Source organism: Thunnus albacares, chromosome 3, assembly GCF_914725855.1.
Source record: "Thunnus albacares chromosome 3, fThuAlb1.1, whole genome shotgun sequence".
NCBI classification, from domain to species: domain Eukaryota; kingdom Metazoa; phylum Chordata; class Actinopteri; order Scombriformes; family Scombridae; genus Thunnus; species Thunnus albacares.
In genome coordinates this window covers 34,736,473-34,761,219 of record NC_058108.1, presented here as the reverse complement: position 1 = coordinate 34,761,219, position 24,747 = coordinate 34,736,473, and the positions used below count along the sequence as shown (strand labels likewise).

The 24,747-nt window shown below is 36.2% G+C and overlaps 2 protein-coding genes and 1 long non-coding RNA gene across 3 annotated transcripts in view; 2 read left to right on the top strand and 1 right to left on the bottom strand.

Moving 5' to 3' along the window:
- The window catches only part of ifngr1 (interferon gamma receptor 1), a 467,767-nt gene that overhangs the window by 403,014 nt on the left and 40,006 nt on the right, over positions 1-24,747 (top strand). The window lies entirely within an intron of this gene.
- On the bottom strand, positions 1,149-3,136 carry LOC122974005. The gene is made up of 3 exons (XR_006400196.1): positions 3,046-3,136; positions 1,739-1,881; positions 1,149-1,611 (listed from the first exon to the last, which is right to left on the bottom strand). It is a non-coding gene; the product is annotated as an uncharacterized LOC122974005 (long non-coding RNA).
- LOC122973939 (nucleolin-like) lies at positions 16,743-22,950 on the top strand. The gene is made up of 5 exons (XM_044341757.1): positions 16,743-16,814; positions 18,524-18,694; positions 20,370-21,296; positions 21,414-21,474; positions 22,534-22,950. Exons 2-5 carry the CDS (start codon positions 18,535-18,537, stop codon positions 22,595-22,597), a joined length of 1,212 nt encoding a protein of 403 aa, XP_044197692.1. The 5' UTR covers positions 16,743-16,814; positions 18,524-18,534; the 3' UTR covers positions 22,598-22,950.

Here is a 24,747-nt window from a genome sequence, read left to right as displayed (position 1 = left end):
TGAAGCTGCCAATTGTGCAGAATTAATATAATTTATCATGTGAATTCCAACTGCCCTGTGTATTAATACCAAATAAACAAAGATGAGTCTGTTTACTGTTTTTTTTTTTTTTTAGATTTCTGTCAGCTTTATTGATACCTTTTGGGAAAAGATATGGATAAACCAAAAAAAACAACAAAATATGTTGTTACAAAATATAAACACGCACATCTGATTATGACAACATCACTCTTTTTATACTAAACTTATAAACTCTTACACAGTTTTTCAATAAAAGGATATATTCTGTTATCTAAATTGATTTCACATAATCGAAAATCATTTTTTACAAAGTTGTTGCATGATATAAAAACAGTAATTTCAGTGCCAAATAAACAAAGATGAGTCCTTAAAGACAAATCATAATAAATGCACAAGGACAAGGTGATTTCTTCAGATTGGCAACCAACAGTTCAAAATCCAGATAAACTTAATTTACAATGATATAAAACAGAGAAAAGCAGCAAATCCTCCCTTTTGAGAAGCAGTGAGTGTTTGGTGTTTGCAGGGATGCAATTAATGATTATTTTCAATATCAGTTAATCTTTCAATTATTTTCTCAATTAATCAATTAGGTGTTTGATCTGTAAAATGCCAAAACTGCAAACCAAAGATATTCAGCTTACTGTAATAGAAGACTAAATAAATCAGAAAACAGAAGCTGGAATAAGAGAATTTGGATTTTTTTCTTAAAAAATAGACGCAAAATGATGAATCAATTATCAAAACAGTTGGCGATTAATTTCCTGTCCATTGATTAATTGATTAATTGACTAATTGTTGCAGCTGTAGGCATTTATGTCTCACGAATTGTTTACAGTCACTATCTGTTATAGATTAATTATCTGTTGACTGACTGACTGATTTATCAGCTCATCTTGTGTGTCAATCAACTAATTATTGCATGTCAACACTTCTCGCTGTACTGAGTCAACATCTACTTCGATGGTGAAAAATCGGACTTTACGGGGAGCACATGAAGGCAGCATCTCTCTCCTCATGGCATCCAGGGCTTTTGTTGGTCCCCGGCTTTTGTTGTCTCTCTCTCTCTCTCTCTCTCTCTCTCTCTCTCTCTCTCTCTCTCTCTCTCTCTCTCTCTCTCTCTCTCTCTCTTGTCAGTATGTGCATGTGTCCAGATTCACTTCAGTTATAATTCACTTCCCTCTGATCTGCAGCAGATCCTCAGTCTTCTTATACACCTGCTGGTGCCAGTCTTGACCCAACCAAATGTGGATCTTGCACACTGCCATTATATTTTTTTTCTTTCAGACTTTATACTGTTATTAATTTACTCTGGCTTAACCAAAATGTATAGCACCCACTCCCTCCCTCCCCAGCCTCCCTGTGAATGGATGCTTTGTTTGAGGATCCTGGTCCCAGTCTGGCTGCAGGCCTACATAGACGGGACTGCTGCTGCGGCTGCTGCTGCGGCTGCTGCTGCTTTGCATTAATCAATTACAGTCTTTGAAATAACAATTCAGTCCCACTGAACTGGTCTGTCAGGGTTAGAAATGACAGTTTTCAGACATTATTCAGAGGTGTCTGCTTCCTGTCAACATAATAATATCACTCCTGTAAAAAAAAAAAAAAAAAAAGCAAAAAGCAAAACTATAATCAGTAAAAACAACAACATGGATACAATACTATGATAGAAAAGGCTGCTAGATTCAATAATGTGGAAATTCACTGGGCCTCTTACCTGTCACTCTTCATAACCTCCTATCAGTCACAGCCAATTAGATTGGATCGTTTCCGGGACTCTTGTTCACTGAAGCAGCTCCATGACAGTTAACGAGCAGGTGTTGAAGCAGCAGACTGGCTGAGACTGTTAGTTCCTGGTTTCTACAGATGAAGAGAAAAAGTTCAGTCGAAGTTGTGAGAAGCTGCTTGTTGCTGTTGTAGCAGCTAATCATAAACCTTTAGACCAGTTCATGTGTGTTTAATTATCTGTTTTTATATTCTTCTCTTCACAGTTTATTTACTACTGTATTTTAAGAGCATGTGATGTTTAACTACTGATAATACTGATAATGTTTGTTTAGCCACTCTATAGATGTGGAGATTTGCTTATTTTATTTATTTTTGAGTATAGCTCGGCTTATTTTTCCTTTATATAAAACCATAAACTAACAACGTAGTGACAACATCTAATACACAAACCAGAACAACAAGTTTAATGCTTCATCCCCGACCAGACGTCTGTGTCTTTCAACCACAATGTAAAAAAAACATTAATTAATTAATTAATTAGTTAGTTGATAACAGAAAATCCCGATCGCAAATCCAATGATTAATCACTTTGATTAGTCATTTGCTTTTTTTACAGTTTCAATTTAAATGTTAAATTTAAAGCATCTGTTAGGACTGATGGACGAACATGATGCACATTTGTCTTCATTTTTGACATTTTATAGACTATAAAATTACAAAATGTTATACTGATGAAAATAAAAAAATAGTCATTAGTTGCTGTGGACAGTTTATTTGTTTATTTGTTTCTTCACTTATTCAATTCATGTTCATACACGGCACCAAATTGTTCAAACTGGACAAACTGGGCATTAAAATATTTTAACAAGTAACTGTCCATTATATCTACCTGCTTATTCTCATCCTTGTATTGTTTTATACAGATAGTGGACAAATATCACCTCCATACAGTCAATAATAAAAACAAACACTATAATCCAACAACATCCAACACAGATAAAATACTATGTAAAAAATACTAATTGATTAATCAATTAGTGGATAACTGAAAAATGTAATTTAATTTAAATATTGTTGGTTAGACAAACTAAGCACTTTGAAGGCATCTGTCTGGACTCATGACTCACAGACTGATGCAACACGATGTTCATTTTTTACACTTTATATGTTATAAAATAAAATTAAAAAGCAACATTGATAAAAAGAAATAGTAGCTGATTCTCTGAAGATGGAGGTTAAACCACTGTTGATTGTTAGTTTGTTTTAGTCTTTGAATCTGTCTCTTTATATACATACCTGTCACCAGAGTATCTCATGTATTTATTCAAATTGTACAAATATGGCATTAAAATGTTTTAAAAACATGCAACCATTATCTACAGCTGCGTATTCTCATTCATGTCCTGTTTTATAAAGTCTGAAGCCTCACTAGCGGCCTCTAGAGGCTGAAAATGTTCCTACACTCAAAAACTACTTAAAATTACAAGTAAAAACAGATGATGTGTTTTATAATTGTTATTAATTTAGATCACTTTATATAAATCTGTTTTCACTTTGACTTATTTGGGTATTTTTCTGTTGATTAGGTCAAAAAAAGTACAACAAACAAACAATAAATCATGATAAAAGGGGGGAATATACTTTTTACAGGCACTGTATATCTGTTTATATACTGTGTATATATAATATATGTATAACACTGAATGGGGCCATTTTGCATTATGAATACTTTGGATACTTTCAGTAATTTTTTGCAATTAATACTTCTGTACTTTTATTGTAAGAGTTTGAATTATTACTCATAGCAAGGCCAGTCCAGTTTATTTCTATATCACATTTCATAGACAAGGACAATTCAAAGTGCTTTACATAATACATTAAAAGCATTTTAAAAGATAACAGTAAAATGCAGTAAAATGTCTCAATACTTCTTCCACCAGTGTTGTTTTGTCTGTTCAAGAGAGCAAGAGAGACATTACTGGTACCAGTGTCAGTTTGCTCTGTTATCAGAGTGTCCAGTGTTGGGTTTCTCTGTCCTGGATCCCCTAAAGAGATAATATCTGGAGAGGAGAGGAGAGGAGAGGAGAGGAGAGGAGAGGAGAGGAGAGGAGGAGAGGAGAGGAGAGGAGAGGAGGGGAGGGGAGAGGAGAGGAAATATCTGAAGAGAAGAGTAAAAAAATGGGAGAGAAAATGACACTGATGAGGAAGTCGGGCGGTGCAGGATCAGGTACAGCTGAGTGATTCAGTCTCTCAGGTTACCGTCTCCAAATAAGAACCGAACTGACTCCAGATCAGCAGTTAAAGGCGACGTCTGTCTCTCATCTGCAGGTAAGACTGCTGGTTCTCCTTCCAGCCAACAAAGGATGACGTAGAAAATATTTTAGAACAGAAAATGTAAAAGATTTGATTTTGCAGCAAATGTATCATTTGTGTAAAGAGAAAGAACATGTTGTTATCCCTCATCCAACAGTTTACAGTAAATACATTAAATCATGCATAATGATGAAGAAAGTAAGATTGGTTTGAAAGCTCTGGGAAAACTTTTAATTGGACCTCGAGTTAAAATTTGACCTTTTATGCTCAGTCTCTGTTTTGGTTCTAATATCTTCTTCTGTGCTGAATCCGTTTCCATGGAGACACTGTGATAAAAGCCTGTAACGTTTTCCCCCATTTTGTGTAGAATTTGACTCAAGTTTCATCATTATTATAATTATTATTATTTATTAATTTCACATGTTCTCCAGCAGCAGAGGTAATGTTACTGTCGCTGTGACTCTCCATGAAGGCTACTGTCGACATCTGTACTGCAGCTGAACCGGAGTCTCAAGTTTCTAAGCTTGGACTCGTCTCAGTTTCAAGCTTGTGGACTCTTGCTTGTCTTTCTTATAATTGCAGCTGGACTTTGACTCCCCTTTTTTTACTGCCTGTCTAACGTGACATGACAAAAATATATAAACCCACTAGCGGCATCTAAAGGCGACAGTGTTCATTACACCCCAAAACCTGAATGTAACAAAAAACATACTGATGATTAATTCTTAGAGGATAAAGCCGTATTTTTATATTTTTATTACTGTCGACAAACCTCATGAGCAGAGCAAACCAACAATGAACTGATCTACTGTACTTGCAAGTATTGTGTTTGTATCCAAAGCCTGATATATCTCATTCCCGTCTGCTGTAGACCAGTGGTTCTCAAACATTTTCACATCAAGGACCCCTAAACTGACAAATTAGACCACAGACTCCTATTTGATAAGATTTTTGCTTTTGGATGTTTTATTATAGAAAGTGTTTTCCGTCATCATGAATAGTTTGGTCGTGTTAGTTTGTTTAGAAACAGTTTCAAAGACTAATAACAGTGATGATGTTTTCAGTCTCTGGAGAGTAGTTCTGTGTAAGGCAGACGCTACTGAGCATGTGCAGGAACACGGTTCTGTTTACAGCCTCACTAGCTTGTTGTCCTCTTTACAATGTACATTGCAGTACACAGTACTGCATTATCATGTAGCCACTATAATAAAGGCTGTAACTTTTATATCTTGATGAAGTATTTGGTCTTAATTGACTCTTTTGGGAATTAATTCCCTTTTTTTTGTGGACATATAATTTCATGTTTTGCTCTTGGCTTCTTGACCAGGTCTTGGGCAGCTGTCGTGGACTCAATCTTGACCCTCTTTGGACCTGGTCTTCACTCATCAGCGATGGCGGGATCTGGTGTTGCTCTGAGGCTGCATGAGTTCAGAGAGTCTCAGGACTCATGTAGACCAACCATGTCAATGTAAGCTCCACATACGTTAGTAGGCAGAATAAACAACCTGAACCTGTAACACTTTATTCCAAAATAATTATATTTTAAAATCCTGTTGGTTCCAACTTGTCTTTAAAACTGGCACTGTTATAAAGAAATTTAAAAATCCTTGGAAAATGAAATACTTCATTGTATTCCTACAATAAATGTGATTATCAAACCAATCATTAATGACTGAACAGCTATACCTGTTACCTTTGGCTTGTTGTCAAATAGTACATCTGTCACGAGTGGCGGAAAAAGTACTGGATTTTTTTTACTTAAGTAAAAGTAGCAATACCACAAACTAAGAAAACACTCCATAACAAGTAAAATTCCTGTATTCAAAAAGTAAAAGTCTTGTCAATTATATCAAAAGTAAATGTAATTGTTATAACATTTAGAGTGTTATACTTATTATATACAAATACTATTGAAGTATTTATGTAAGTAGCATTTTAATGTTTTCAAGGCAGTTCTAATTTTAACTATTTTTACTAATATATGACAATGCATATTTTATAAAGTAAAGGAATGCAGTTTTGTTCTTTGTATACTGAGGACATGGAGAAAATGACAATAAATTCCACCATTAACTCCTTGAACCAGTTTGATAAACAGGTTCTGATGGCCAGTATGTATAATCTGAAGTGTCCTCTGTTTACTGGGTAAACAGTGAACTTTAGGTGACACATGTGATGTTTATTCTGATTGTCCCTCTTTAATCAACTGCTTGTACAATAAAATAATATAATAAAAGTTTTATTAAAGTGTTTTCTTTCTCTTTCAGAACATCTCGTCAGGGGAGGGATGTACATGGATTATACCCTGGACAGCTGGGTAGAGTCCATGTTGTCCACTCAAAGGACTGTGGGTAAGTGTATGGACGGATATGTAAACCTGTGCTCAGGTTGATGGATTTTGCTGTGGCGCCTTATACTACATTTAACATCTTGAGAAGTTGAATATGCTTTGTTGAATTTCAGTTATTAAATTTTATTTCTTGTTTGTAAAGTTGACATCTTGGCCTGAAGGTGGCGCTACGGAAGAGCTCTGGAGGGCAAAATGACAATGGACCAAAGTTTTGGTCAAGGAGAACATTTGATCTGACGAGCTGTTTAATTGAACAGGAAGTTAAATGAACTTTAATGTTCCTGATCAGCTCAAAAGGTTAAAGTTGTTAAAAAGTTAAATGTTGTCCTGAGGGTGTTATTAGAGGGAAGGTCACATACTTTAGTTTCCAAAATGCAAATAGGTTATCCTCTGGGGATGATGAATGTGCCCAGAAAACCTGCATAGCAATAAGGCTGTTTTTTTTTCTTATGTTTCTTGTACAAGTTTTGGCCCAATGGTGGCACCAGTTCAGGGTCACAGAGTCATCAAAACACTGTGATTCATCCTCTGGCAACCAGGAATAACATTAATGAATTTGATTTGGCCAGTAGTTGTTTATATCTTGTTCTGGACTGATGGAAAACATCTTCATCTTTTGCTTAAAATCAAAGAATCTGGGTTGTAGGTGGACGTAGACAAACTGGCATCACCCGTAAACCTGCATGTAACACTATAATGTTTGTAACAGAATCTCACTTTTTGGGTTTTTGCCAAGAAATCTGTTCAGGAGATCCTGTGAAAGCACTTAGTGATCTGCCCACACACTGAGCCGCCACCCCGCTGATCTCTGTTAGCTTTCGTTTCCTGGTTGAAATTCCATTTTTACACTATCATGTGTTACAGAGTTTTATAAAAATGATGCATATCTTCAGATCATTATGCACAAAATCATGGATTTTAGTGAGCCACTCGACACTTTCACATCCAAACTGTGGAGGTCAGACAGAAGCTACATTCATGTTATTTTTTTCACAAAGCCTGTTTCACATGAGTGTTTTAAGAAGAACTTCCACATTCAGACGAACTACTTTAATCTGTCGGAGGGGGCAACTGCCGACTGTGATTAACACAAACATCTCTGCTTTCTCAGCTGCCGAATTTGCCTTCAAGAAAACAAATGTCTGTATGTGATTCTAATAACAATCATCAATATTGTCAATATGAAATTCTCCACTCTCTGTCTGTCAACATGTTGCAGCTTCCTCCACGAGTCACGTCAGTCTCCAAACCCCCGGTGTGAAGACTACCAGCAGAGTTTTGACGTCCGCACCCTGCGAGCGCTGACAGTCCTCCATCACAGTCCTGCTGTCTGGGAACAGCGCCCCCCTCAGACGGCCTACCAGGAGCAGTTTGGTCTGCAGTCTCCGATCTTTCCTCAGTGACATGTTGTGTGTTTACACTGCTGCTCTGAATCAGAATTGTGGATTCTTCACATAAAATTATTGAATCAGTTCAGTGATTTTTTTTACTATTTGAAATGACATCAGAGAGTCATGTAAAAACTTGTTAACTCATCCTGGACTTTTATTAAATGTTAGATATTAGTCAGTGTTGTTTGGGTTCCTTGTATGGAAGATTTTAAAAGCCTACATTAAATCAAACATAATCAAACAAATAAAAAAGTGAAACACAATACATATTGTTTTACATAGACTGTATAAAAATATGGACGTAGTTAGCGTGACGTCACCCGTTGGTTTCTGAAGAGCAGTTTTGAAGCTCAAAGTGAGCCGCTCCGGCCGTCGCCATCTTGGAAGTGCATGACGTTGCCTAACTCCCAGCCAATCAAAAATGGGCAAAGAGGCGGGCCGAATGGCTGAAACAAGCCACTTAGCGGCTGGCGGACCTGTCACTCAAAGCAGCCATGTCCTTCATTATGCATAACTTTACGGCTTAATAAAATTTAAACGGGCGAGTTATAAAAAAATTAACCCCCCGTACAGTTGTCATGAAAGAGGAAATTAGCTACAGAGACCAAAACCAAACATTTTTATTTCTGCTGTAAAGTTGGGCATTTTAACATGGGGGTCTATAGGGATTGACTCGCTTTTGGAGCCTCAAGTGGCCATTCAAGGAACTGTAGTTTTTGGCACTTCCGCATTGGCTTCATTTTACAGCCCCGGAGGTTGCCGCTTGTTGTTTTATGCATTTCCTTACAAAGGTATGCATTTATTGTGTCATAATTAAATGAAAAACATGACTTAAAATCAATTTACAACAGAGAAGACAAGGTGGAGAGGTGTAATGCATACATAAAAAGAAAGTACATAAAACAATGTGTATTGTATTTCACTTTATTTATTTGTATGATTTGTTTTTATATTGGCATTTTATATCTTCCATACATCCCGGGATGTTCTGGTCTAATGTCAAGAGATATCTCACCTTCTGCTGCTTCAATTTTTAACCAATCTTTTTAAAAATCGGTTTCTCACAAGCTCCACAACATTATGGAAATGCATTATTAAAAAGCTGGAATCCACCTTCAAGTCATGATACTAGAAAACTGGGCAAAGAAACCAACTGTTGCAGGTTCTCAGATGTTCATGAACACTAAAGGCCCCAAATTCACTATGTTGGTCTGTGTTAATATATATAATTGTTTTGTGAATATGTAACACTAAAGCACAGTATTAACTGCATAGTACTGCTAGCTTGTAGTGAGGCACAGATTACATGATGCATAATCCTTGATATATTTATGATGAAAGATCTCATATGGATCTAATAGGACCAACGGATTAATCTGGCAAAGATTAAAAATATTTGCATTTGTGTTTGAATACAACTTGTGTTTGCATAATATCTTTTTAAACCTCATGTGAACATTTTTCTTTTGATTTTAGTTTGTACATCAATGTGAGTGACTGTATTTATTAAACAAATTGAAATTATCATATGTTAAATGTCATTATTATCAGGCTAAGTGGGCTACATGCTGAAAATTCCCACAGTGCACAGTGTTTTTGCTTTCTGCAGCATGTTGCAGTTGAAATATCTGTGGTCCTGGACACTTTAATATTCAGATTACTAAGAATTATTTTGCTATTTGTGATCATTTTATACTGACAGTTGCTCCATGTGGCCACGAGAGGAAGCCTTTGTTCATGTGATTGTTCAGGTTCAGCAGCTGAATTATAACAACTGTACATTTCTGTGATTTCAGCAGAGCATACACAGAATACTTTCATATTTTATTTTGGAGTTAATCTTTTATTTAACAAATATATTTGTATACAATTTCACCATTTAATCTTGTATTTTTCTTTGATTATTGCAATTTATCTGTTTGTTTGTTGGATAACAGAGCCCCCGTGTGGCCAAATGATGCAACTGCAGCAGAAAAAAAACCCAAATGACAAAACAAAAACACCATGTGTGCCTTGTTGAGTGAAAGGGAAGTGACACTTTAAAACATATTTTCCTCATTGGAATATTATATTTCATCACTTAAAGTACATTTTAACTGTAGTACCAAAATAGTACAGTGAGTACAGTCATTTATTGAGCTGCAAGTGTGGTCATAAATTCATTAAGCCTACAAATTTTAACTTATATAATGTGCATGTGGCATTTTCCATTGTGGTGTAATGTGTTATTATTAGCCCAGTTTCTCTTAATCATGCCCTAAAGGGAAGGAATGACTCACGTCTCCTCATGTCAGTAACAGCTGCAGAACCTGTTTCATGTAATTCAGGTATGTGACATGTGTTCATGTGAAGAGGATTAGACAGTATTATGAAACAGCTACAGACAACATGGATGTCCATATTGGCACGAAGGGGTTTGGAAGTTGTAGGCAACATGTTTAATGAAACAAATCTTCAGCAATCAAACCTTTAACGAACATTAAAGGCACATTAAAGTGCCTGCGCACCAACACAAGACTTATCAGTTATTCCAGCTGATGAGATCTCTGCTGGGAAACACATGATGTCATCATGTTTAGGGGAATCTTAAGACACATCCTCATCAACGGTTGTTTTATCTTGTCTTATCCTGTCATTTTAATTTAATTTTCTACTATTTTCTTTATCCCTGTTTTATTGTAAATGCTATGATTCTCCGATTTTATGTTAAAGGATGTCTTAAAACAACAGTCAGGAGCCCAAATGAACAGTGAAACATGTTTTTCTTGCTGTAATCATTCCTCCTGTTCATACTGACCATTAGAAGATCCCTTCATAATGCACTTACAATGGAAGTGAAGGAGGACAAAATCCACAGTCCTCCTTATGTGCAAAAATGTATTTAAAAGTTTATCTGAAGATAATATGAAGCTTCGGCGTCCAAATGAGTCAAATCAAGTAGATATCTTTCAACATTACAGTCTTTTTAGTGCCAAAGTTCCTCTTTTTGTAACTATTCTTCCACCTGCAGCTCAACAGGGAAACACTGTCCGAGGAAACACAAAGAGGGAATTTGATGCTAAAAAGACTGTAAATGTGTCAGATATCCACTTGATATGACTATGACTAATGAGGTGTGGATGAGAATTTCTTTATTTTGTGCTAAAAATTGCACATTAAATTTCTATGTAGAATAATTAATTTAAAGAATAAATTCAGAATGATGTATAGACTGTCACACAGATTTCAATTAAACTATCATTTGTAGAGGTGGACAAAGTGAAAGTAAGTCTTATCTTCAGCAACATCTGATCTGATTTTTTTTACTGATTTCCTGTAATACTCTGATTTGAATGCAGCTTTCTGTTTCCTCCCTCGGCTGCTCTCATCCATCGAGATAAACGAGCTGAGTGTCCCCGTCCTAACACATGCAAAACATTGTCAAAAAATAACTGACTGGAGAATGAGAAAGATGTTAATCAAGCATAATGTGGACACACATGCGACCTCACAGTCCTGATGTTTAATCAGGTGAAATAAGTGAAAACAGCTGTGTGAGTTTGGGGCTTTGATTTATTGTCTCTGTGTAAGATGAGACATTTCGTGCAGGGAAACAATTTTATGTGACATGGGAATGTTTCATTAAAACTCCTCTGTACAGTATGTTCGGTATGTTACCTACTTGAGGCTGTTTGTTCTTAACTGCCAACATTACTGAACAAGAGTGTCGACAAAGAGCTGAAGTGTTCAAGGCTGAAAGTGATGAACAGCATTAGTCTGCAGAATGTGACAGATAACCAGTTTGACGGGCTGAGAGAAGGGAAACAGAGCCTCACTGATCCCCACGGTGGGAAATTACCATCATCATCTTCTTTACGGAAAACACTGCAGAAAAAATGCACCATATTAACGTTGTCTTACACGTTCTGTGAGTTTATTTTAAAGATATAACTTGTTACATGTAGTTGCTGTAAGATAAGATCAGGAGAAAGATGCTCTTCACCAAAAACATAAAAGATGACGCATCAAATCTCTTACAAACAAAAACAAAAACGTAGAACAGAAACGTAGTTCTAATTTCTCATTTACGGCCTGTGTCTGTTTTGTTTTGTTCACAGTGAAAACCTGCAGCGTTCATAGCTCCACCGAGTCCAACAGGTTTTTAAAAGTTGATTTATGATGGAGAAAAACCAAACAAATGACCATCTTGACTGTTTGTCTTTAAACAATAAACTATAGTAGATCTTTGTGGGCTCTTGGGTTCAACTGATGGTGCTATTTTTCAAAAATGTTTGGCTTTAAGCTGCCTGTCACAGGTGGACTACAGATGGAAATGAGCATCTGCATTACAAACACAGTAAACAGGGGTGGAAGTACTCGGATCCTTTATTTAGCAAAAAGTTGCGGCACAACAATGTAAAAATACATTACAAGTAAAAGTCCTGCATTTTAAATGCTAGTAAAAGAACAGTATCATCAGAAATCATCTAAAATTTGAGAAACATGTTAAAATGGTGAAAAAAAGGTTGCAAAAACAAACTACATACATTTACAGAAGCATTCAGTGATTACAGCCTTCAAATATCCTGAATACTTTTCTCACTTAAACACAGACAACCAACAAAACACATTTCCTCACTTCAAAACTCTTCAGTTTATATTTGAAAACTAGTATCTATATTAAACTAACCCCACCAAAAACAAGAAAAACTGTCCTGCTGCATGTCTATGACTTGTTCCTGTAGAATACATTGTAATAGCTTCTATAGAGAGCTACAAATCTTAGTGTATTTTGTAATTTTTACACATTTCTGACACTATCAACCATTAAAAAACAAATTACACACAATTTAAAAAGTGATGTAACGTCACAGATGGCCATAAAAAGATCCTCATGTGTTGCCTGTTGTTACTGTTTTTATCTCTGAGTGTGTCTGATTGACACATGAATTGTTGTGTTTGTGTCTGCTGGAAGGATTTTGCTTTTGTGTGTGTAAAATGAGCTGCTGTGTCGAGCTGTGTGAAGTTTTCAAGATGTGGACTCAGCATTGAATCACGCAGGTAACCAACTGTAAAAAAAAAACTGTAAATCTATAATGAAGTAAAAGTGAAGAAACGTAAGTGGACAAAGAGTTAAAATGTTAAAATGAAAGTCACACACAAGTACTAAGTGTTCATTCAACGTGACAAACAATAAGGATTTTGTTGTGGACGTATAAAGAAAGAAAGAATTTAACACATTGTGATAAATTTCTGTAAAAATACAGCCAAATTCTAATGGAAGGTACTGTTCTTTCTAAATATGGTAAAACACTGTAAATTTTGATGCTTTCTGAGCCAAAACCAAGAATCGACATTAACAGTTGGATACTAAAAAATTTTGCGGTAAAATACAGTATTTTCATTTTAGCCGCCACAGTAATGGAGGGACTGAAGTCACATGATATCATATAATCATCATTCATCCTCCTTTGTTGAATCAAACCAAAAGGTCAGTAACAACTGACTCAGAAAACAGAACTACATTTGTGCATCTGGTCACCCAATTAGTGACTACATTTAATTTTTAAACTGGTATAATCCCAGCAAACACCTGACAGGCGCAAGAGAGCATTTTCAGGTCATGTTCTTCAGTTTGAAGTTTGAATCACTGGTATTTAAACATTATTTTCACTGCTGCTTGCACGTCTAGTTTAAAGATTATATTTGGATGACTGTTTTCTCTTTAACTACACATCAGTGAATGCTAACGTTAGTCTGGCCTGGTCCGTACCCACAGCTTGTTTATCCCACTTGCATTTCATAATTAATAATAACTTTTTATCTAAAGCACATAAGTAGCCAAGTTGATTAAGATATGTTGGCTGCTGAGCCCCAAAAGACAGACAGAGTGGTTATATTGGTTATTTTAGCTCAACTCATGTGTGTTTCTAAGCTGTAGCTAGGTTGCTGCAAAGATACTGTAGTTTGTTGCCAAGCTGTGCTAAAACCTGAGACATAACAGGTGATTTATTGCATGTTGTTTTTAAGGTATTTCATTATGAAAATAATTCCTAGGAGGACAAACAAGCTCACAGTGAATCCTCGTCACCACTCTTCTGAAGAACTTGATGTCATTTCATAAAGTGAAGTTCTTGTTTAAAATGTTTATTTCTCTTTCTCTCAGTCTTTTCATTCTTGTTTCTCTCTCACTCAGTGAACCTGGAGGCCTGAATGTTGACCTTCTGCCAATTAAAACACAGGACATTTGAAGGCGTTACAAGTTGTGTATCCTGCAATCTGTTTATTTGTGCTTTTATATTTTTTTAAAGTTTGCAAAACAGTTGCTGTTCAGGATATTATAATTAACAGATTTACACTGACCCCCTTTGAAAGGGCATGAACCTTGAGGATTATTTTTGAGACATGCATACTTGAATATATTTGGCATATTTGAAAGTCTTTGAATAAATGTTCAGTTCCATAAAGTTGTCACTTGTCTCATAATTTCTCTTCACTCTTTTATAATAGATGTCTGAGGGTTTTGTGGTTTTAAATGTAAAAATGAGCTGATCTCATTACTGGACCATTAAGATTGAAAACACATTGTTATTTACAGTATATGTCTGCAATTTATAGTTGTCTTTATTAATATGAACAAGAAGAAAACTTTTCAGTTGTTTACTGTAACATTTACAGTAAGAAGTTAACTGTCAAAGTAAATTTTGGTAGTTACACTGTAAAAATAATGTTAAACTACTTGCAATTACAAGGAAATTCCTTGTAATTGCAAGAAGACAATAAAAAATGTACTTTCATAGAAGTAAAAATGGAGTTAAAAGTAAAGTAAGTTGTCTGAAAATATACATAAGCCCTTCTTTGTCTCTGCTTGTCTGGTGGGGAACGACTATACGTGTCAGAGACGCCCCTCTGGAGAATGTAGTCATGCTTTTCTTAAGCAAAACGCTGTGTCATCTAAACAGGTTTTTTTTTTTTTTAAAGTTGAGTTTGTTTTAAATGTGACCCTTTTGTAATGAGATTACCTGGAAACATACATGATGTGTGTTCAGCATCCAGGCCTGTGTTTGGATAGTGTCACAGCAAAAAATAAACCAGACAAACTAGTCTTCACACTCTTCCACTCTGACCTGATCTGACTGCATATTTTCATTTCTAAACCAAACACAAAAGCAGTGGGTTGATTTAAGGTAAAGGTTAATGCTAAGTGTTTCTGTCTGAGGGGGGGGGGGGGGTCAACATGAGGCCAACTCACCCACACGACTCAAAATGGGTCATTACAGGGATCATTTTAAACTCAAATTTAAGCAGTTTTTAAAGAAGGATCATTGATGTAGTCATAAGTGATTTGGTGCTTGTTGTTTTATGATACTTTTATTGTATCATTGTTTGTATTTTCTTGTTAATTTTTGTGTTTTGTGCAGTTCCATATATATTGTATTGTTGAGTTTTATGTATTTTAAAGGCCAATCTAGGGGCTATAAAACCTGTGGTATGTGTCCCTGTACAAATAAACAATCTTTTCATTACTTATCAACAAATCCCCCCCCAAATAAGTCTGCTAACACGTTTAGCCTGCAGAATGTACCATGTTCACCGTCTTAGTTTAGCGTGTTAGCATGCTAACATTTGCTAATTAGCTCTAAACCAACAAAGCCTCCAAATTAAAGACCAAACATGTGATTTGACCATGTGACTCCAGAACAACACATAGGAGCGTTTTCTAATCTGGCTCCTCTATCGGCAGGACATCATCATTTGTCTGTGCTTTACAAACCTGTTAAAAAGAGCGACGCTGTTACATTAAGAGACATATGATTTAATTATATGTAGTTTATTAAAGCTGCGCTAATCAATATTTCTATATTAGCAATGGATTAAATGACTTTGTAATGTGACTCTGTAGTTCCCTTCAGCTTGACAATGCATTTTAGTGTCTTTGAGCTCATTGTTTTGGTTTTATGACACATTTACAGTTCTGGTTCTCAGCGTTCTCATCAACCTCGAAACCAAATAAACAAATATATAACATTCGCTTGATAGCTACAAGCTGGTGAATTACTGGCGAACAGCTAAAGAGTCAGATGTTTTTGCTCAGCTTCAGTGGGATGTTTATGTTGATGCTCAACTCTTTGCTAACATGTACACTGCAACAACTTACAATACGTGGAAATATTTCAATGTTTTCAGCTTGTTCTGTTGCCTCCAAGTGGCCAAAAAAATAAAAAAATGTAACACATTTTCAGTTTCTGGAGAACGTTAGCTCAGTGTCAATGTCTAATGTCCCATTTTTAATCCCATTTAGACATTTTCTGATCACATATTTTCTGATTTAAATCATAATTTAACATGTTAACATGATAACATGTTGGCAAACAGTTGACTATTTACGCATCCAGCGGATACGGACCAACAGTAGCATTCATTTAGAGTTGTATTTGTGTCCATTTGATGAATGTAAGTCTATAAATTAACTACTGAGAAAAATATCTGGCTCTGTAGCTGCTAGATGTTACACTTTCTCAGCTAGTTGCTGATTTCTCTGTCTGTTGTCTGGTGCTGAGACTAAACAACATAATAAACATGTTGTAAAACCAAAAATACTGGCTATAAATACATACATGACATAATAAGACTTCACTCATGAAACTCTATGAAGCTGCAATCAGTTCAAAACACTAAATTCTGACCGCATTGTTGCTGTTATTTGATATGGAAGATGTGCAAAAGCTGTAAATGTCATGTTCAGGTGTTGGGTGACCTGTCATTGATGTCATTATGAGTTATTAAAAATGTAATCCACATATTCACAGTAATCACAGCATCTCTCTATGTGTGTGTCACAGTCACAGTGACAGACAATTTCCCTGTTCCTTCGAGTAAATCATGTTGAAAACTAGCACAATAGAAAAACCGGTTAGTCCACAGGTCAAAGTCATGATATATAAACTCAGAGGCATTTTTGTCTTCAGACACAGAAGCAAACTTTCATCAGCTGACACTCAGGGAAGAACATTTAAAGGTGGAAGAACGTGGTGAGACATGTATTTTCTTTTCTTATAATTATTTTTGATTGACACTATATTAGTGTTGTTGTTGTTATATTGTATGGCAAGAAATAATGGACAATGGAGAGATAATAAAAATAAAAAATAATATTAATTAATAAAAACAGAAAAATAAAGAAAATATGAACAAAAATGTATAAAAATATAAAAATATTTGCCATGAGCCCATTATTTGTCTCTACTGTCAATAGCTATGTACTTCATGACTGTGAGTTTATTAATGTTGGATATAATTAAAATGCAGATGTCATCACTTATTTGGTAGAAACAGGCTGAACATAACAGTTTTATGATGAAAAAGTTGTAATTTAGATTTTTTTTTGTATTTTTTGTAGCGAGCAAATCATTAAAATTAAACTTTTTAAAAATCTTTTTAAATTTTTTTTTTTATACCAATTGCAGCAATAAAAAGCTCATTTAAAATAATCAGTTATTTAATTTCAAGTACAATTCAGCTTTTAAGACTTAATTTTCTTAAGAAAAAATGTTGTGCTAATAGATTGAGGTAGTCTACGTGTTCTCAGTGCATTTCCCTTGTTTCACAAATTCTATAGCATCATCGAACAACAGACATGGCAAGACAACTTGTATGTCACATTTCATACACAACGGGAGTTCAAGATGCTTTACATAATGTATTAAAACATTAAAAAAGAAAAAAAACCACAAGATAATAAAATGCAAATGTAAAAGAATAGAAACCTTAAAAGAACTACAACATAAATAGACATAAATACATAATCATGAAAATACAAAACAGAAAAGTATAGGACACTTGATTTTATTAAAAGTTGACTTTTTAGTAACTTGAAGTGTACTGGAATTAGATGCAATATTCTCACCCCACTGACAGCAATATTAATATTTCACTTATTAAAAATATAATTACATTTTATTAATTATATGTCTTGTTTTTTTTTAATCATTTTTGTTGTATATCAGTATATCACACAAGTGTAAACATTATACATTTTACATGTTTTCTCCTCTCTTCCACTCCCCCCATAATGTCACATAATATGTACAATCTTAAACTTTGTGAGATCTACTATGGAAAAGATTACAATTGTGTCATCATAAACAAATAATTTTACGTCTTGTTACAGGAGATATTTTTCAGTATCTGTGGTTTTTAATCCCAGGACAAATCTGAAGGGTCGTGACTAACAGGAGAGGAAGTAGAAATATAATCTACATCTACAAAAACATCTGCTATTGCTGCTATTTCTTTTTCAGATTTACTGTAATATTTCCTTTATTCTCCCCAAAATATAATTGAGATATAGTGAGGAAAATCACTCTTTGGTTGTTCTGGTCACAAGTCAAAAACGTTTGGGAACCACTTGGTTTGTTTGTTTTTGTGGTTTTCTTCAGGATGTGGTGACACACTTTAACAACTGATTGATGATCTTTTGCTTTTTCTCTCCGTCTGCTGTTGACTTTTTATGAGCAGCACATGTTTTAGCTGCTCTCACCACTAGAGGACTCTGTTTACTGTAAACTGTGCCAACAGCAAACACCACAACTGTTGGATGCACAAGAACATAAAATCTGTGAATCAATTCAAACCAAGTCTACCCATTTTAAGTCCTGCTTCTGTTTTCAGGTACAATGTGTGATTGACTTTATCCTATCCTCCTCTATCCACTGTGACATTTTATGTTTCCCTCCCGCAGAGGTTGTTAAGATGAAGTTGGGGCTGCTGGTTGTGCTGGCTGTGGCGGTTCTGGTGCCCAGTCTGTCCGAGGGCCGGATCGTCTCCAGATGTGAGCTGAAAGACAAGCTCGGGGAGGCGATCGTTCTGCCCAGAAGGCTTCAAAGGTTCAAGGAAAGAATCTTGACTATAGGTGAGGTTAATAAACGGTGGGTTTGTGTGTCCTGGGGGTCAGAAAAGTCAGATCATGACCTCCAGAGTCACCAGTACAAGTTTTCAATTTTCCAATTGCAAAGACAGACCGCTGATTGACAAGTGTATAAGCGTTTATATTGACTTGCTTTAGATGTTCTCTCATAATTATGATTTCATAATTTATTTATTTTGTTTTATTTAAAGATCCTCTCCAAACATGTTTTACAGTAGGACAAATAAAAATCCTCTGCTTGGAATGATAAATTGTGTTTGACATGTTTTTTCTACAAAAAATGTTCAGTCATCATATTTAAAATCCTTAAAATGAGCATCTTCTCCTTCTACCTCATTAAAAATCCAGAATCTATGAATATGTAAATATGTTTCATTTCAAAACTTTAACTTCTGGACACAAGATGTCTCCTCCCTCACTGTAAAGTCCATTCACAGTGTTTGTACACTGGAGGCTTCAAGTTTTCACATCACATTTGTTGCATACTGGACGACAATTGGCTCCAAACTAATTGTGATGTCACAAATCATGAAGGTACACGCCTTAAACTCAGATTTAAGATGAGCTCAGAGAAACTTTCCCCCATCAGCAGATGAATATGAAAACAAATTCTGCACATACATCATCCTGCACAGAGAAGAGAACAACATTAACTGAAGGAAGAAGAAAAACATGTTTTTGAGTGGAAGGGGACTTTAATGTTTATTTGTACAGGGACACATACTACAGCATTTATAGCCAAAGCTAGTTTGTGATGCCTGTCCCTTGACGGGCCTTTAAAATACATAAAACTCAACAATACAATACACATGGGACTGCACAAAACACAAAAATTAACAAGAAAATACAAAACAAAACAGCACAAAACACAAACAATTTACAAACAATGATACAATAAAAGTATCATAAAACGACAAGCACCAGATCACTCATGACTACATCACTGATCCCTCCTTAAAAAGTTTAAAATGATCCCAGTCAGAACAGAAACAGCCGTCTGTCTGAATGAGGCTTTAGGTAAGGGAACCTTACGATTCCCAGTAGTCGCACCTCATGTTACTGAACTAATTATGAGAAAAGATCTCATAATTATCAAATATGTGCAGTTTTGATTTGAAAGGTACTGTGTAAATAACATTTATTATTAAAATTATGTTTGTAATTATGATTTAAAGATACTTTTGTATTATATATTTTGTTTGTACCCCATACCATGCAATCATGGTCTGGAGTCAATTAATCAAATCAAGTCAAGTCAAGTCAAGTTCCTATATTTCCCTGTATCCCTTGGAATTATGTTCATATTGGACGATACTGCACTCCATAAGTTACACCAATGTTCAATGCCAATGCAGGAAATAGTATGTAGCGAGGTCAAAAGAAAGGGAAATGGAGGTCGGGGTGGTGGATTGACATGTAGCATCACAGAACTGCATCTAACAGTTTTTTATTTTTATGAACTGTAATCACCATCTTTCCCTGACAGTAACCATGCTTTATTTGCAATGAAGAATCCAGGGTTTTACAGAATCGTTTAATATCAACATTCTTTTCTGGAGTTCAGGTTGTATCATTACGAGATACAGAAGACATGATTATAACTGACATTCACACCTTCTTCTCTTCTTTTTTTTCCTGTTGTGTGGTTGTTTTGTTGCAGTTATCTGTGAAGCAGAGAGGAGGTCCCGTCTGAACACTGGCCTGGTCAGGGTGTTCGGAAAACGCAAAACTACAACAGTCAGACCAACAACCACGACTCTCTCAACGCCACCAGGCAATGAAACTATCACCAAACCACCTATCAAACCATCTATCAAACCAATGACCACCAAACCAATAGCTCCTGAGATAACCAAAGCAACAGTAGCAGGTACACCAAGGGGAAGAGCTTCTGACACCGGCGGCAGAAGACAAAAGCGTGAGGCTGACAAAATCAGTGCTGAGTTTGAAACAACTGGCGGTGAGTCTGACATGGTCAGCGGGGAGACTGACACAATCGGCGAGGAGGCTGAAACAACCGGTGATGAGGTCGAAACGATTGGCGAGGAGGCTGAAACAACCGGTGATGAGGTCGAAACGATTGGCGAGGAGGGTGACACAATCGGCGAGGAGGCTGAAACAACCGGTGATGAGGACGAAATGATTGGCGAGGAGGGTGACACAATCAGCGAGGAGGCTGAAACAACCGGTGATGAGGACGAAACGATTGGCGAGGAGGGTGACACAATTGGGGAGGAGGCTGAAACAAACGTTGATGAGTCTGACACAACAGAGATGGACGAGAGCTTGGAGGAAATGTTCAACGAGGAAGAAAGCAAGTTCGATGAGGAGGAGATGATGGAGGACGACAACAGGATGGGCGATGAGGACGAAGAGAGTGATGAGGAGGACATCGAAAATGAGCAGGAGCTTGAGGAAGAAGGGAAACGTAAGAAGCGATTTGTACGCTCGAAGCCCAAAAGGAAGCCCAAGAGGAAGTGGAAGCCTTGGTCCCTCGGCTTTTACGGGCTCTTCCAGCTGTCCGACAGCACCTTCTGTGATTCAGGTTATCGCTGGACCAGAAACGTCTGCAAGACAAGCTGCAAGGGTACGTCTTTAAACCAAAGAGAAAAGAGTTATTGCTGATCATTTCTATATGATGTGCATAATAAGTTAAACTTGATGTTTTGAACTTTAATTACTGTTCCTTTTCCCCCCCTTGAAGCCTTCACCGATGACAACATTGAGGATGACATCGATTGCTTCGTGAAGAGTCGTTACTGGCTGTAAGTTACTGTACACCAATGTTAGAGTGTTATTCCACCTAAAATCCGTCTTTTGGGTATGAAACACTCATAGGCTGAAATGTGACATTAAAGGATAAGGCTGGCGATTTTCTATATTTTTGTTATTGTCAACAAACCTTGTGCAGAGCCAAACCAACAACGAATTGATCTACTAACAAATATTGTGTGTGTAATCAAAGCCTGATATATCTTATTCCTCTGTGCCATAGACCTCCATTGTTGTCCAAAAAGTATTAAAAACACGTCAATGGGCCACACTGTTGTACTGGGTGACATGTTCCTTCGCCCCTAAAGAGTGTAATCACTCTAGTTGGTTTAGAAACGGCTCCAAAGACTTATGACAGCAATAATGATTTCAGTCTCCAGAGAGTAGTTCTGTGTAAAGCAGACGCCACTGAGCGATAACAATGATACTTATTAACACCGTGTTGTGTTTAGCAGCAAATGTTAGCGAAAAGGCTGCAAAGTCAGTGGTAATATTAGCTGGTTAGCTAGCAGCAGTATTCATTATTTAACATTAAGTAAAGAAAGCTCACAAACATGTAGCTGCTGTTTTTACTGACACTATTTAGCTCTAAATATCAGGATAACTGTTTACACATTAATTAGTATTAATCCTGATGCATCAAATGTATTCAATATAGTCATGGGGGATGATTTTCTGCAAAATGAGTATTTTTAGATTGTGGTGTGGCTACTTTTACTTGAGTAAAGGATCTGATTACTTCTTCCATCACTGCTCACTATATTTTTAATGCAACAGATGTATATAGTAATGTGTATTTCATAAAGTGATCATAAGTTTTATGTAAAGTAGCTAGGAATAACTGTCAAATAAATGTAGTACAATAGTTTTCCCTTAATTGTGGTGGAGTAGAAACACAAACTAGCATAAAATGGATATACTTAGATACTGTCCACCACTGTTGCTCATATACATATGAATCAAAGTCCCACTTAAGACTATATATAATATACGAGCTGCTTACTGACTTAATTCATCTAATAACTGTTATCTGTTTTCCTTTTCTCACACAGGTTTTTGCTGAAGAGCGCCAGACGGTGTTATCGCGCCAGGAACTTCTTCAACAAATGTAAATGAGCTGTTGTCAGAACACATTTTCTGCCTGCAGGATATCACAGCAACAATAATTTCTTTCATTTTTATCAACATTATCTCCAATGTGACATGTGAACTGCATGGTATATCTTCCAAACTCTGAGAACCTTTTTCATTTTCTTTGCTAAAGTCAGTTTGTTTCAGTTTCTTCGTGGGTGAATTTGCTCCCAAAGTAACGAGAACTTGAACTAAAAATGAATGTTTCTCGGTAACTGGAATAGTTTTGGTGTTGTTTGCTACTTGCATCAGTAATTATGTCCCGATGATAAAACAAAGAGCAGCAATTCTTGTATCTTCTGCTGTCTGTTATTCTTCAATAAAGATGTTCTACTGTACAGTGTTTGTTTCAGAACATGTTTTCATAAAACACTGATCAAAGTCCTTCCTGATTTGATTACTTTAAGTCTGATGACATACAGTCAAGGACAACTCAAGTCAACTTTTTATCAAACCTTTAACATTAAACACAACATACACAGCCTATAGCAGTGGTAGGCAAATAATGGCCCGTGGGCAAAATCTGGCCCCTCCAACAAAAATATTTGGCCCTCTAACGAAAGCTGAGGTTTCCCCCTTTTACAGATATATCTTTACAAGATGGATAACATAAGTACATAACATAATTTGGCTGATCTGACAGGAACAGCACTTCAACCATGAATGAAGCAGTGCGGATAAGCTATCAATTACATTTCTAGTCTATGTTCATGTTTATGAGTCATTTTGCTGCCAAATGAGTATCAACATAAGCTGAAGTTACTCGGTTTGCTATCACTTACTGATAAGAAGAGGAAGAGGAGGCCTTCTTGTAACAGGAAATAGATAAATGTGTTGACAATGTGCGACACATATTAACAGGGGACATTATACAGACAACTTATAGGATATTGGACACAGATAAAGCAGCTGAATACCAAGTGTAACCCTTTAAAATGCCGACGCTTCAATAATGAAACCCAGTCAGTCAGTGTGGGTCATGCCATAACAGGCTTTTATTAAAAATCTATAAAACAATAAAACCAAAGCCACAAAAAGGAGCTTATAGGCAGTCATACTGCCGCCTAGTGTCCAAACTACGTTGTGAGGGACTGGCATTATGGGATTATAAATAATACCCCAAACTATTAAGGTGATTGAACTCTCAGGGCACCAAATACTCCTGACTAGAGGCAAAAGAGTTAAAAATAAACTCTAAAAACAATAAATAAATGCTAAGAACAATGATTAACAACTAAACTTAAAGCTAAAATAAACGGTAGCCAGTGTTGTCCAAGGTTATCATGTTTAAATCTACAAATAAAAAATGTTCTTGCTTTGAAGCAGGTTTTTAAAAGACTACCTTTCTCCTTTTTCTTGAGCACACCTAAAATTATGGCGTTTAAAAGACCCATTAAAACCTCAAGGTGCAATTGCACCCCTACATTACCTAACTTTAAAAAAGTGTACAAGGTGATAAAATAATTAAAAAACATAATAAAAGCTGGCAGATAGCAGCAGGCTATCTGCACACCTGTGCTCACTGACGTAATTATCACCTGCTCCTTCTGCTAAACCCGCCCCTTCTCAGTGACCTTTGTCCCCTGTCAGGAGCCCAAATGAACAGTGAAACATGTTTTTCTTGCTGTAATCATTCCTCCTGTTCATACTGACCATTAGAAGGTCCCTTCATAATGACCTTACAATGGAAGTGACGGGGGACAAAATCCACAGTCCTCCTTCTGTGCAAAAATGTATTTCAAAGTTTATCTGAAGCTAATATGAAGCTTCAGCGGCCAAATGAGTCAAATCAAGTAGATATCTTTCAATGTTACAGTCTTTCTAGTGCCAAAGTCCCTCTTTTTGTTACTATACTTCCACCTGCAGCTCAACAGGGAAACACTGTCCGAGGAAACACAAAGAGGGAATTTGATGCTAAAAAGACTGTAAATGTGTCAGATATCCACTTGATATGACTAACTCAGACTGCTGAAGCCTCATATAAGCTTCACAGAGACTTTTAAATGAATGAAGGGGATCTTTTAATAGCCAGTATGAACATGATTACAGCGAGGAAAACCTCTTTCAGTGTTGTTATGGACACCTGACTGTTGTTTTAAGAAAGACTTCTTTAATGGTACGTCCAGAAGCAACAT

What these genes read in the sequence shown, in the direction of transcription:
- LOC122973939 (XM_044341757.1), top strand. Translation starts at nt 18,535, where the DNA reads ATGAAGTTGGGGCTGCTGGTTGTGCTGGCTGTGGCGGTTCTGGTGCCC. An exon ending in GGAAAGAATCTTGACTATAG is followed by an intron (nt 18,695 to 20,369) that starts GTGAGGTTAATA and finishes GTTTTGTTGCAG; the next exon opens with TTATCTGTGAAGCAGAGAGG. An exon ending in CTGCAAGACAAGCTGCAAGG is followed by an intron (nt 21,297 to 21,413) that starts GTACGTCTTTAA and finishes CCCCCCTTGAAG; the next exon opens with CCTTCACCGATGACAACATT.